General features: G+C 38.9%; 1 protein-coding gene across 3 annotated transcripts in view; it reads right to left on the bottom strand.

Annotated features, from left to right (window-relative positions):
* Positions 1-15,079, bottom strand: part of LOC124613990 — a 129,068-nt gene that overhangs the window by 101,115 nt on the left and 12,874 nt on the right. For 2 of the 3 annotated variants that reach the window (XM_047142780.1, XM_047142782.1), the window contains exon 2: positions 14,684-14,776. In XM_047142780.1, the coding sequence (XP_046998736.1) occupies positions 14,684-14,775 (92 nt within the window). In that variant the 5' untranslated portion in view covers position 14,776. Of the gene's footprint in view, positions 1-14,683; positions 14,780-15,079 lie in introns of all 3 variants that reach the window. The other variant, XM_047142781.1, reaches the window with a different exon arrangement.

Raw genomic sequence — 15,079 nt, forward strand, 5'->3', positions numbered from 1 at the left:
TTCCATACATCAAAAAATGGGATGACTCTCATAGGTGCAGAACATGTCAGAAAGTATAACATAACAAACATAAAACATTTGAATATAATTTACACTACCCATATTATTTGTCAAGAGATCATCAAAGTAGGTGAATACATTACAGTGAACTGAATCAGCTAATATTTATAGAATTAATACACTGTTAGAATGAAACATAGTTATGCACTTTTAATAAATTTATCATACACAAATTACCTAATCTTGATTGCTGTGACCAATTACTGTCAAAACAGACATTTTTACTTAATTAGGTTTAACAGTTCCTGTTAAGATATTCATCTATAGAGTAGAACGTGTTGCCTACCAAAAAGTCTTTCCAGCTCTGTTCAAACTGTGCTCTATCTGAAACTAAGTTTTTAGAGGTTGCTGGCAATTTACTGAAAATGAGTGTTCCTAAATATTGGACCCCTTTTTGGACCAAGGTAAAGGATTGTAGGTCTTTATATAGATTTTTCTTACTCCTACTATTGATACTATGTATTAAGCTATTGGTTGGAAGTAAAGATATATTACTTGTAACAAATTTCATTAAGGAATAAATAAACTGAGAAGCAGTGGTTAGAATACAAAGTTCCTTGAACAGGTTCCTACATGATGTTCTTGAATTTACACTACAAATAATTCATATTACACGCTTTGGCATGCAAAAAACTTTTGCTCAGTTTGATGAGTTACCCCAGAATACAAACTTATATGAGATAATAGAATGGAAGTATGTAAATTATGCAAGTTTTTTTTATATCTCCTACATCTGACATCATTTTCACTGCAAATACAGACTTGTTTAGGTGCTTCAGCAATTCTGTGGTATACCCTTTCCGACTGAATTTATTATCGAGTTGTAATCCCAGAAATTTAATATTGTCAACATTTTCAATCTGCAAGTCCTCATATGTTATACACCATGTGATCAAAAGTATCCGGACACCCCCTCAAAACAAACGTTTTTCACATTAGGTGCATTGTGCTGCCACCTACTGCCAGGTACCCCATAAAAGCGACCTCAGTAGTCATTAGACATAGTGAAAGAGCAGAATGGGGCACTCCCCGGAACTCATGGACTTCAAATGTGGTCAGGTGATTGGGTGTCACTTGTGTCATATGTCTGAACATAAGATTTCCACACCCCTAAACATCCCTTGGTCCACTGTTTCTGATGTGATAGTAAAGTGGAAACGTGAACGGAGATGTACAGCACAAAGGAGTGCAGACTGACCTTGTCTGTTGACTGACAGAGACCACCAATAGTTGAAGAGGGTCCTAATGTGTAATAGGCAGACATCTATCCAGACCATCACACAGGAATTTCAAACTGCATCAGGATCCACTGGAAGTGCTATGACAGTTAAGCGGGAGGTGAGAAAACTTGGATTTCATGGTCAAGCAGCTGCTCATAAGCCACACTTCATGCCAAACGACACCTTCCTTGGTGTAACAAGCATAAAAATTGGACGATTGAACAGTGGAAAAATGTTGCGTGGAGTGACGAATCACGGTACACAATGTGGCGATCCGATTGCATGGTGCAGGTATGCTGACTGCCCAGTGAACGTCACCTGCCAGCACGTATAGTGCCAACAGTAAAATTCGAAGGCGGTGGTGTTATGGTGTGGTCATGTTTTTCACAGAGGGGCTTGCACCCCTTGTTATTTTGCATGGCACTATCAAATCATAGGCCTACACTGATGTTTTTTAAGCACCTTATTGATTCCCACTATTGAAGAGCAATTCAGGGGTGCCGATTGCATCTTTCAACATGATCGAGCACCTGTTCATAGTGCACAGCCAGTGGTGGAGTGGTTACAAGACAATAACATCCCTGTAATGGACTGGCCTAACGGAGTCCTGACCTGAATCCTACAGAACACCTTTGAGATATTTTGTAATGCTGACTTCATCCCAGGTCTCACTAACCGACATTGATACCTCTCCTCGGTACAGCACTCCTTGAAGAATGGGCTGCCATTCCCCAAGAAACCTTCCAGCACCTGATTGAACACATGCCTGCGAGAGTGGAAGCTGCCATCAAGGCTAAGGGTAGGCCAACACCATACTGAATTTCTGCATTACCGATGGAGGGTGCCATGAACTTTTAAGTCTTTTTCATGTAGGTGTCTGGATACTTTTCATCACATAGTGTACACATACTGGAAGGAAATCTCTTACAGGTTATGAACTGCATATAATGGGTCTTGTGAAAGTTTAATTACAGTGAATTAGGTTTAAGCCATTTATTAATGTCAGTGAAAATTTGATTAGCAGTATTGAAACATTTGTGTCATCTGCAATATAAACAAACTTAGCACCTGATAATGTAACAGATAATAGGTCATTAATGTACACAAGAAAAAGTAACGGACCTAAGATGGCCTTGAGGAATACCATCTGTAATTAATTCCCAATCAGGGAAGTACGATGGGATCCCTGCTATTTATGTTAGATATTAATGACCTTGTAGACAATATTAATAGTAAAATCAGGATTTTTGCAGATGATGCAGTTATCTATAATGAAGTACTATGTGAGAGAAGCTGCTTAAATATTCACTCAGATCTCGATAAGATTTCAAAGTGGTGCAGTGATTAGCAACTTGCATTAAATGTTCAGAAATGTAAAATTTTGCACTTCACAAAATGAAAAAAATGTAGGATCCTATGACTATACTATCAATGAGTCACTGTTGGACTCAGGAAACTCATACAAATATCTGGATGAAGCACTTTGTAGGGATATGAAATGGAATGATCACGTAGGTTCAGTTGTAGGCAAAGGAGATGGTAAACTTCGGTTTATTGGTAGAACATTGGGGAAATCCTATCAATCTACAAAGGAGATGACTTACAAGTCACTCATGCAACCTGTTCTAGAATATTACTCCAGTGTGCGGAACCTGTACCAAGTAGGACTACCAGGGGATATTGAAAGTTATACAGAATATCGCAGAACGAATGGTCACAGGTTTGTTCAGTCCATGGGACAGTCACAGAGATTTTGAAGAAATTGAACTGGAAGACTCTTGAAGACACATAAAGCATCCCAAGAAAGCCTATTAAAGTTTCAAGAACCAGGTTTATGTGACGACTTTAGGAATACACTACAAGCCCCTACATATAATTGACATACGGATCGTAAAGATTAGTTTTGAATAATTACAGCAGGCACAGAGGCATTCAGACAATCATTATTTCTGCACTCCAAATGTGAATGGAACAGGAAGAAACCCTAATAACTGGTACAATGGTGGGTACCATTTGCCATGCACTTCACGGTGGTTTGCAGAGTATAGATGTAAATGTAGATGTACACATAGAGGAAGTTATCAAAAGCTTAAGTTATCACTGAAACCTTAAGCAGCAAGAAAATCTCAAGAAATTGCTCTAATATCTGTTGTTGCCTTATGCTAAATAAGGCCCCATGATGTACACATTTAACAAGTGACAATTTTGACACTTCCAAGGTTTCAGTTCAAACACATTTTACACTCAAGATGAACATTGTAAACAATATTTCTTGGCTAAGTAACTTTTCTAAAGTCACTTTTATATGACAGTTCAAAGACAAGATGAGAAGTTCTCAGCCTGGCAGTGAAACACTGTATTCTTAGGCAAAAAATGTAATTTTTTTGACTGTTCTTCTTTGCCTAACGAACATTTCACCAGTGAGTAAATTCCATCTCTGAAGTGTAATTCTGGGAGGTTAGCCAATCATCCACCTGCAGCTGCCATAAGTACACCTTTTGAAGTAGAGTGGCAGTGCCTGCACACTGCAGTCAACCAGGACAATGTGGATGTACCTGTACATTCTATAGCTCTAAAGAAGAATTTATCTGAAACCTAGTAATGGAATCTTATTGCTCTACCTATTTTAGATTCAGCACCTCAACTATTTGCTGTTTGGTTACTCCCCCACAATCAGCCTGTATGACTGGTTTGATACAGCCCACCCGAATTCCTCTATGGTGTCAAACATTTTGGAGTAGCATTTGCACTCTTTGTTTTCAGTTATTTGTTGGGCGTATTCTGCTCTCTGTTTCCCACTAAAATTTTATTCTTTGCAACTCCGTCTAGCACCAGGGAAGTTATTGCCTGATGGTTTAAAACATCTTCTATCATCCTGTCCCTTCATCTTTTCCATTAGTTCCTTTCTTCACTGATTGTACGGAGAAACTCCTCACTCCTTATTTTATCAGGCCACCTAATCTTTAACATTCGTCTGTAGGATTACATCTAAACTGCTTCAGTTCTCTTCTTTCGTAGTTCTCCCACAAGCCATGGTTCACGACTATACAATGCTGCACTCCAAACGTACATTCTCAGAAATTTCTTCCTCAAATAAAGGCCTATGTAGACTTCTCTATGGAATGTCCTTCCCGCCTGTGCTAGTTTGATTTTTATGTCATGGGTTATTTCACTTCCGATATAAGCAAAATTCCTTAACTTTATCTGTTTTGTGATCACCAATTTTGCTATTAAGCTTCTCGGTATTCTTACTTATTCTACTTCTCATTACTTTCTTCTTTCTTTGGTTTACTCTCAGTTCTTATTCTGTACTTGTTAAACAATTCATCCCATTCAACAGGTCCTGTAATTCTTCTTTACCTTCAATGAGGATAGAAATGTCATCATTAATCTTATGTCATGGGTTATTTCACTTCCAATATAAGCAAAATTCCTTAACTTTATCTGTTTTGTGATCACCAATTTTGCTATTAAGCTTCTCGGTATTCTTACTTATTCTACTTCTCATTACTTTCTTCTTTCTTTGGTTTACTCTCAGTTCTTATTCTGTACTTGTTAAACAATTCATCCCATTCAACAGGTCCTGTGATTCTTCTTTACCTTCAATGAGGATAGAAATGTCATCATTAATCTTATCACTGATGTCCTTTCACCCTGAATCTTAAACCCACTCTTGGACCTTTCTTTTATTTCTGTCACTGCTTCTTCAATGAAAAGATTGAATAGTAGGGTTGAAAGACTGCATAACTGTTTTATACACTTTTGAATCTGAGCACTTTGTTCTCGGTCTTATAGTTCCCTCTTGATGCTTGTACACCCCATATATGAGGTTCATTCAAAAGAAATCTGGTCAGTGCATCTACCTTTGCCTTACACGTAAGGTGGCACCACGTAACTGCGGGTATGGTGGTGCCATCTATTCGTAGAGAGACTGACGTGTGCACAGTTTGAGGTTGCATAGCACCAGTGTGGTTTCATGCCGAAGAGAAGGTGGTCACACAATTTATCATCCACTACCAAACAAGCAGGCAAGTAAGCAGGAACAACAAGAAGTGACTCGATTTTTGGCAGCGGAGGGTGTTGGAGGCTGTGGAATGTATCGGCGAATGAAGACTGTACAGTGAGTACAGTCTAAGCCGTTCAAGTGTTGTGGAATGACGCAAATGATTCCTTGAGGGACAAGAGTCACTGGAAGACGATGCTCGTCCTGGACAAGCTCATTGTATCACTACACTGGAAATGGTTGTGGAAGTGAGTGCTTTAGTCTTGGACAACCACATTTTTGAGTTAATAAAATCATTACCATTACTTTACACTAGTGACCGGGTTTCATCTGAATGCCCCTTATATTTTATAAATGCAAAAGTTTGTTTGTATCTTTGTTACTCCTTCATGCTGAAATTGCTGGACAACTTTGGAAGATATCTGAAACTGAATTAGCTTATACCCTGAATTAACACATAGGCTACTTATAAAAGTGAGATATTTCTTGATTTGAAGAATATAACGTGAAACACAGAACAATAATTACTTTTAGAAAAAGCTAATTACTCTTGACTTTTGAACTGTGTTGTATTTATGAAAATGCTTTTACTTTTTAATACGACCTACATAATATGATTCAACATAAAGAATGCAATGCTTATACACTCCTCAAAGTGTGTAATCCATAGCTCCATACAAGCCTATTTTTTGCATTTTAGCCACTGAGCATCACACATCTTATAGCTTCTAAAACACTTGAAGACTGGCAGCAGTATCATTCCTTTACATGTAGAATGTGGTAGACTTTTAGTGAGTCTGGATCTGATTATGACATGTGAGAGTGTCTACTGCTAACAGGCCCACATGTGAAGGCAGATGACACTGTTGCACACACAAATATTATAAAATTTCTGATGCACTGAACTAGAAATTATTTTCTTTCTTCAGCAAGTTAATATGTTTGTTACTCCTTAACACTGAAGTGGCTAGGCAGATTTGGATGAACTTTGGAATGGTGATAGCCTATACCCTTTTATTCTGGAAAAAATCACTGCTCCTTTGAGATGGTCAGTGTGGCTACTTTTAATTATTCTCGTGTCAGAAACATACAGGTACATTTACATTTTACACAGTTATGATTAAATTATTTTTGACCAAAACTTGGCCACTTCCAGTGCATTTTCTGTTGCTTGTTGAAAATCATCATCTGTAGAGGAGACTGGGCACAATCAACACCGAAGCATGTGCCGAACTGTCTGTTCTCCTCCACAGTCACACCAAGTATCATTTGGGTCAGTGTATCCTCATCTTGCCAAGTTAACTTTTGATCTTCCAACTCCAGATCTCAGTCTATTCAGGGACTTCTAAGTTGTCCATTCCCTGTCATGGCCTGGATGTAAAGCTTCAACAACTCTTTTCCAACCCAGGGGGAAAGTAGGTCGTTGCCCTCCAAAGTTGTAACCCAGCTTTTTCAGTGGTTCTAAGTTCCTTCGAGTCCTAAGGAAACTCATCCTCCACTTCAGTTGTTGCAGATGTGATTCATGCCCATGCAGAGGATGGGTAACTTCCTGTTCTGCTGCCTTTCTTTCCTTGTTCGCAGCTATCTCTCTTCGAACAGGTGGTGGTGCTATTCCTGCAAGGTGGTAAAGCCGTTGAACTGGAGTGGACTTCAAGCAACCTGTTATAATTTTGCAAGTCTCGTTGAGTGCTACATCCACCTGCTTGGCATGAGTTGAATAATACCAAACAGGTCAGACAAACTCTGCTGCAGAATAGCATAGTGCCATTGCAGATGTTCGGTTTGTTTCAGGTTGACTACCCCACTGTGATCTGGCCAGTTTCTGTAGGAGATTGTTCCTGGTGGAAACTTTTGACTTGCATTTCATATGGTGCTTTTTGAAAGTGAGAGATCTGTCATGTGTCACTCCTACGTATTTTGGAGTCTTGTAGTGTTCCAGTTTGACCCCTGACCATACTATTTTCAATTTGCAAGTGGCTTCCTCGTTTCTCAAATGAAAAGCACGCACTTGGGTGTTTGAAGGGTTTGGTTTAAGCTGGTTTGTGTTTTAGTATCTTCATAGATCCTCAAGGACATTCTTGAGGTTGTTCTCCACTGATTCAAAATCTGTGCTCTGGGTGGCTAGCGCAAGGTCATCAGCATATAAGAAGCTCCTGGTGTTTGGGGCTATAGGTTGGTTGTTTGTGTATATGTTAAACAGAATTGGAGCCAAAACACTTCCTTGCAGGAGGCCATTCTTCTGTAGTCTCCATCGACTACACTGTCCTTGAAAGTTGACGAAGAACCTGTCATTCTGCAGAAGGGAGGCGATGAGTCTGGTTAGACCTAAATCTTTGGTCAGATTTTAGACCTTGACTAGTAGTAGCTGGTGAATGACCATATCATATGCCACTGATAAGTTGACAAATACCACTCCTGTCACCTTCTGAGCTTCAGAGTCATCTTCTATAAACTGTGTGAGATTTAGCAATTCTCCAGTACAGCTTTTACCTGGACGAAATTCAGATTGCTAAGATATAAGTGAGGGGTCAATTGCAGGTGATAGGCGATTTAAAATCAGTCTTTCCAGCATTTTGTAAGGATGACAAAGTAGTGCAACTGGTTTAAAATTCTTTGGATCATTTCCTTCTTTGCCGGGTTTCAGCGAAGCAATCACTCGACTCTTCCACCATATCTTTGGAATTTGGTTTCTACTTACACAGTTATCGAAAAGTAGAAGAATCCATCTCTTTGTATTTAAGCCGAAGTGTTTAATTTGCTCAGTTCGTATATCATCCAAGCCAGCTGCTTTACCATTTTTACTTTGTTTGATAGCCTTCTGTAGTTTTTCCATGCTGAATGATGTAAGGTCATTACTCTCCTCTTTGCAATTTTGGTTTTTGCGATTTGTGTGTTGGCTTCCCATTCATCAGTAACAGATGTGCTATTTGATTGGCAGTAATATTATGATGTGTAATGGTCTTAGTTGGATCATTGTTTAGGCGTCTCACAAGTCTCCAAGCTTTATGGCTGTCTCTTTTCAGATCCAAGTTTTCTATGGTTTTTATCCACTTTTCCCTTTTTGTCTCCCTTATAGAGGAAATAAGCTTGTTCCCTGCTTCCACAGTTGCTTCACTGAAAGGTATTTTTTTCCCCAAATAAGTAGATATATTCTGCTAGTAACATGGCTTAGTCTGAAGTAAGCCCGGGGATATGAGATGTTAGACAGCCGCGAGGGATAGACATTCTCGAACATCTCTTTACAGCCACAGTGAAGGTGTCATAGCATTCGGGTATTGATTCTATGTAAGTTACTTCTATGTCCAGCAATTCCACAAATCTTGACCAGCCTTCTTAAAATTAAACCTTCTCCAAAAAGTGGTCTTATAGCAGCAAATAATTGACACATTATTGGTCTGTGCTGCGAGTTGGGTATTGGGGAGCAGACAGATGTTACACATTGTTGGCTGATACTGCTACTACCAAAAATTAGGTCAGGATTTTACGCTTGCTTCCACCAGCCGCTGTTAAAAGACCAGGCAGTTTTCCATCATGGTTTAAAGTCAGGTGACTTGCTTCTGCCCATACTTGTACTGCTGTAACATTCTCATCTTCATGATCACAGGCCCAAACGGTACTATGGCTGCTGAAATCATTGATCACAATCTGCACGTTTGTTTAGAAAATTGGGTGGTTTGTTAACAATTAATTCAGTACCAGGTGGTTTATAATGTGATGTAATGATGCAATTAACTGTGTCTAGAGTGAGAATTTCAATATTGTTTTCCTCCATGAATGCTGTGGATAGGATATAGATATCTGGATGAACAAAGATAGCACTTGCATACTTATCATGTGGTCTTTCAATGGCGAGACACATTCCATCTATTTTTGGTCTATGCATGTCACAACTTCTATGTGCCTCCTCTTCTATGTTAATAGAAATAATCGTTAACTGTGGCCCTGAAAATGTGACTACTGATCCCAAGCGATGAGTATCATGATTGAAAAGTCATTAATGAAAGTTAAATATCAAATTATTGCATTTAGTTTAAAATAAAGATTAGTTTTCAACTAAAAGAATAAGTACAGCCCCTGGCCAATTTATTAGACGCACTACAGTTTTTAAGTAAATTTTGATTTATGTGTAACAATTTTTTTTTTAATACATAAATTGTGATAAAATGATTATGTGTAGTCTACTTCATAACTAAGGTGATATAACAAATAAATAAGGCATAATATTTGTTGAAAATATTTTATTTCAATAATTGCAACAAAAATTAAAAATTGTGAAAGTGGAAACATTAGTTTCAATATCTTGTTGAGCCACCTTTTGCAGCCATGAAAGCCTTCATAAGTTGTGGCATGCTGTCGATGCAGGACTGTACTGTGGATGATAATAGCACACATGGATGATCTTCTCTAAGAGCTGTGTTTTTGTTGTGATGACACCTTTTGCCATCTCCCTCTTCATCAGTTCCCATACATTTTCTGTGGAGTTCATGTCAGAACTATTACCTGGCCAGTCTAACAGTGGGATATTTTGTTCCTTCAGAAAGGATTTAATTCACCTGGCTGTGTGACAGGGAGCTCCATCCTGCATAAAAATAAATGGTTCCCCATTCGGGAACCATTCTCTGAGCTGTGGTATTAACCGTTTTTGCAGGACTTTCTTGTACTGGTCTTGCCTCATTATGCCTTTAACCACGAATAGATGTCCTGTACCCTTGCCACAGATGACAGATCAAATCATCACCTTAGTTGCATGTTTTACAGTCTGAATAATGCAGTCGGGATGAAATTTTTCTCCTGTTCGACAGTGCACATACTGAGATTTGTTAGTTAAAATATCAAACGCGCTTTCATCGCTGAAGCATACCTGTATAAATCAAGAAACATAATTAATATAGTATGAATAAATGTACGTAGGTTATAACATATCACAAATAATAATTTTAAAGTTAAATTACCGATCTCCAAAAGTCCACATCCTTATCACACCACTGTTTAGCTCACTTCAGACACTTTGCTTTCATTGTGGCTGTTAACTTTGGTTTCCTAGCGGGTTGACAGGCCTTGAAATCAACATCCTCCAACTTTCTGTGAACAGTGCATTCAGATGCATTCACATTAGCCTCTTCCAGTTGAGATTTTATCTGTTTCGTTGCTGCAAATCTGTTTTCTAGGCAATTTATTTTGAGAAATCTTTCTGATCTTGGGGTGAAAATTGGAATTCTTCCACATTTATTCTTCCTTCTGGGGCTCAATTCTTCACCTGTATCATTTTTCTTCTTTATGCGCCTCACACTAGCTTCTGACATTTCCAACCTTCGAGAAATTTCTCAATTGGAATACATTTTTGTATTAACGAGGGTTCTGACCTCAGCTTTTTTATGTGGTGATATGTCCCCTCTTTTACCCATTTTAAAAGGTCACAATTAGTAATATATGGCTATTAAACAATCAATTGTGATGTCAACATTACAAAATTGATAATCAAAGCAAACAAAGTATTACACCAGTTACACGCGAAAACGTAACTGAACAGGTCCTTTCCTGTACGCTGTACTCTGCACACCTACAATAAGTCAATAATCCAATGTCACATAGCAACAGTAGATACAAAATTCAACAACGTAGTAAGTGCTCAGAATAACTGTCATAATTTTTCTGAATAATCACATTAAATATAGTACACAACACATAATTATTACAAATAACATTAAAATGTGCAGTGTGTCTAATAATTTGGCCAGAGACAGTATGTACATAAATCTAGGACAGCAGAAATATTCCTGTTGGATAAAATCATCACTAAACTCTGTAAAAATGTATATGCATGGAAATATTTTGCAACACACAGAATGTTTGGGAAGTGTATTAGAATGTGATATTATCGGGATTCTTAAATAGTGACTTGGCTTTTCTGTTTAGAGTTGAAGGACTTATAATTTTTTGTAGATTTAATTGTTTCTTGGGTCTCAATAGTTCAGAAGAATTAATGTTGAAAACTTGGATTGTGGAAGTGTGTTGAATTATGATATTATCATGATTCTTGAACAATGGCATAGTTTTCTTACTGCAGTTTTCTGTCTTTGTCAGACAGATGACTTTGCTCAAACTTTGGTGTATGCAGAAGTGCCAAAATGTTTCAGATGGAATGTGCCACAGAAAGAATGGAAACTTTGTGCGTACGGCATCTTCTGCGAAAGGTTGGCAATGTGTGAAGGTGTCAGATGTCTTAACACACTTTGAATGTTACTGTGTACGAACGCTGCTGAACTGCATCCAGTGTCCCATCCGTTTTCAGGCCCTCAAAACAGTTGATGGATAGGAAAAATCCATGTTCCAGGAATCATGTGAGGCAATGGGAAGATAAGGGCCACACGGTGCCTATGATGGAGGATGCCATATTGTGTTGATCATTGGCCAAGTTACGAGAGCTCTTCGTTATCATGTTGAGTACCTGCGGACTCTCAAATCTCATGACACTTTGGAAAAAATATAAAACAGCATTATCAAAATAAATTGAATACCGGTACCAAGGGACAGCACATGCCAGCGACAATGTATATTTCAATAAAGCACAGAAACTTATTGAGGATAAAATTTTCTCAGTCATGGGATAATGGCTGTCTGATTTCAGCATGCCCATCCCACAACAAGCAGGACAGTTGTTCACTAGTTTGATCAGGGAGCTCAGTTATGGCACTGCAGCCTAGGGGGTTCAAGTTGCCCAAACCGAACCCCAACTATTACCAGAGCAAGGGGCATGACATTCCAGTTGAACTTGCAACTGGTGCAGTTGTGCAAGGACAGGAATGTCGCAATAGTTGTTGCATCCTCTGGGATAGCTGCAATCTTGCTCACTGGATGAAAATCTGTCCACTCTGTGTTCAAGCATCCGCTGAATCTTGTGAATGAGAAAACCCCCACCTGCAATATAAGCAAGAACAGTGGTCACATTGTTCTGCTGTATCAGTGCAAATTGATCATGCAAGATAAATGCTCAATGACACACAAGAGTGCAATTGAGGCACTCAATCAGGGCTTGCAAGACATCTGCTGTAACTGCATGTTGACGGGTAGATTGAGTGTCTTGCTCACAAGCTATTTCTGACAGACGCTGCTGGTCATCAGGCGAGGCAATGCAGCAGATGAGAACATTGTGCATCTCAATCTTTGCCTCTGTGGGCAAATGTAATAAAAAGAAAAAAAAAAAATGCACCTCACAACTAATGTAAGAGTCCAGCTCTACAGTGACAGAGTCTGAGCTCTTTGTTCAATACCTCCTTGAGGTTGGCGAGGGCTGCATGGCAATGAGTGTGGAAGGTCTGATAAGTTTTGAAATTGCTTCTGCAATGTTGTAAGCTTGGAAGATAGCCTAATAAACGAGATTTCTCTATGCTTACAGAAAAACGAGAAACAAAGAGTGGTTATGTGAAACAGCAACACTTGTGCCCAAGAACGAATCTGTGGGAAGCACCGGTAAAAAAATTATTGATTAGGTACCTGGTGAGGTGAACACTTACACGTCAGTCAATACAGTGATGACAAGAGACAATGCTACTACATATCCTGTGGAGCTACTAAGTTCATTAGAGCTATTGGGAGCACTGTCCCACAAGTTGGAACTGAAGGTGGGTGTGCCTGTCATACTAATGTGTACCCTGAATGCAGCAAGATTGTGTAATGGCACCAGGTTATGCTTCACGGAACTGCATCATGTAGGCGATCATCATAGCACAGCCAAATGAGAAACAATGTTGATACCATGAATTCCTGTCATCCCAACAAACTTGCCTTTCCACTTCAAATGCCTGCAGTTCCCTTTGAAAGTGGCAGATTTGAGTATAAACGTCAACACTCGCAGGTATTCATCTAGGCACACCACATGTTTTTTGCACAGACAGCTCTACATTGGCTCCTGACATATATATGCAGAGACCAATAAGTCTCAGAATGTTGTTTAAAGAGACATATTACAGTAGATTTCTGCACACCAAGACAATTATGATCATTTCCATGACAGGTATGTTGCAAACAGTCATAAAATTATTCACTCCCTATCCTGGCACATTTCGTAATTCACAACTTGACCGTGTAATTTTTTTTTTTCTTCTTAAATAAATGAATGAGTTGTGAGTGACGTATATTGAAAGCATACATGAGAATGTGCCAGGAATCTGAGAATGTTTTGTCTGCACTAGTGTTTTAGCTCGATAATCAAGACGGCATACATTGTGTCTATGCTAGAGGATTGCTGGGAAGGCATGTCTGTAGGTAAGGCCTACCTGTGTTGTAAGTAATACAGATAGTGGCAGGTGTTGTGGGCAACATTATTTAACTCCACCTTGAAGTATGTGTATGTGTTGTCCATGTTCAGTGGTGTTACCAGGCCTGGTAGTGTATACAAAGGGCGTGAATGGCATTGTGTTTTGAGTGACCATTGACAGAGGTTGAAAGAGGCCTCACTGTTAGTCTCCAAAGTTTGTGTACTGATGGTGATGACTTGCTGCTACAATCTCATCACTGTGGATTTTTATGTGTGACATTGTTTGCATCTCAATTTTTTTTCATCACCTTTGTATTTTGCTCTGACAGTGATGGGCTCTGTACGAAACACAAAATGACATAAAGAAATTCAACTAACATCTTGTGACTGTTATCAGTGACCTATCAACATTTATTATCATTTTTGTAAGGATAAGGAGGTGTGGGGAACCATCCCATATGACTTCAGGTCACGTCTGGTAGAGATTGAGGGAACTATGACACCACAACGATATATCATGGGCATCCTGTGCCTCCATATGTTACCTCTCATGCAACAGTAGGTGATGCCTCTTTTAGCAGGATAAATCTCACCCACATTTCACACATATCTCTACGAACTACCTGTATCTGTTGAGGTACTTCCATGGTGAACAAGGTCCCCAGACCTGTAGGTCATAGAACACATGCGGCGCCAGCTCAGATGCCAACTTCATCCCGATGCCAGTGTGCAGGCTATCAAGTAACACAGTTGTGGACCAGCTTGTCTCAGGAGAGGATATGATGGCTTAACGACTCTCTTCCCAAACAAATCAGTCCAGGTTTCAGACATCAGCGGGGAATGCAACATCATACTGATAAGTGAGCTCATACTACCAAATGCTTTGAAACATTGACTTGATTTTGTAATCACTGAAGTAACGTCACTTATCCTCTCAACCAATGAAGTTAGTTTGTTTCTCCCCTTGTGTGTGCTTTGTCAGGCAGAGAGAGAGAGAGAGAGAGAGATAGAGAGAGAGAGAGAGAGAGAGAGAGAGAGAGAAAATTTTATAAATGATTTTGTTTTACGACAGTACTAAAACTGTTGCATTTGTAAAATAAGATTTATATATAGTGTAACTTTTGGGAGTACTATTTTCATTACCTGAATCTGAGATTTTCTTGCCATATTTGCTTCCTCAAGTCATTGGGCAAGACATTGAACTGTAGCCTGTACTCCGATTTCTTGTGTACCATGCTGCTAAAACAAACCAGGTATTAGAATATGCCATGATAAAATTAATGCTACTTATATATATTATTAATATAAAATGCCTTAGCAAACGAGATGACGAAATCAAAGAATTATGTACATTACTGAAATCAGCTCGATATGGCATATCAATTGTCTTTCACAAAGTTCCCCATGAAAAACTTCCCCAGGAATGAAGTTGATAATTACATTTTTATCTTCAATCTGAGAATATTTAACTGGACCTGCAAGTGGCAATTCAGCTCACTGGGCATAATGTATGTTCATTTAAGGTTTTTCTTGTTTGTT

The sequence above is a fragment of the Schistocerca americana genome, chromosome 4 (assembly GCF_021461395.2).
Source record: "Schistocerca americana isolate TAMUIC-IGC-003095 chromosome 4, iqSchAmer2.1, whole genome shotgun sequence".
Taxonomy (NCBI): domain Eukaryota; kingdom Metazoa; phylum Arthropoda; class Insecta; order Orthoptera; family Acrididae; genus Schistocerca; species Schistocerca americana.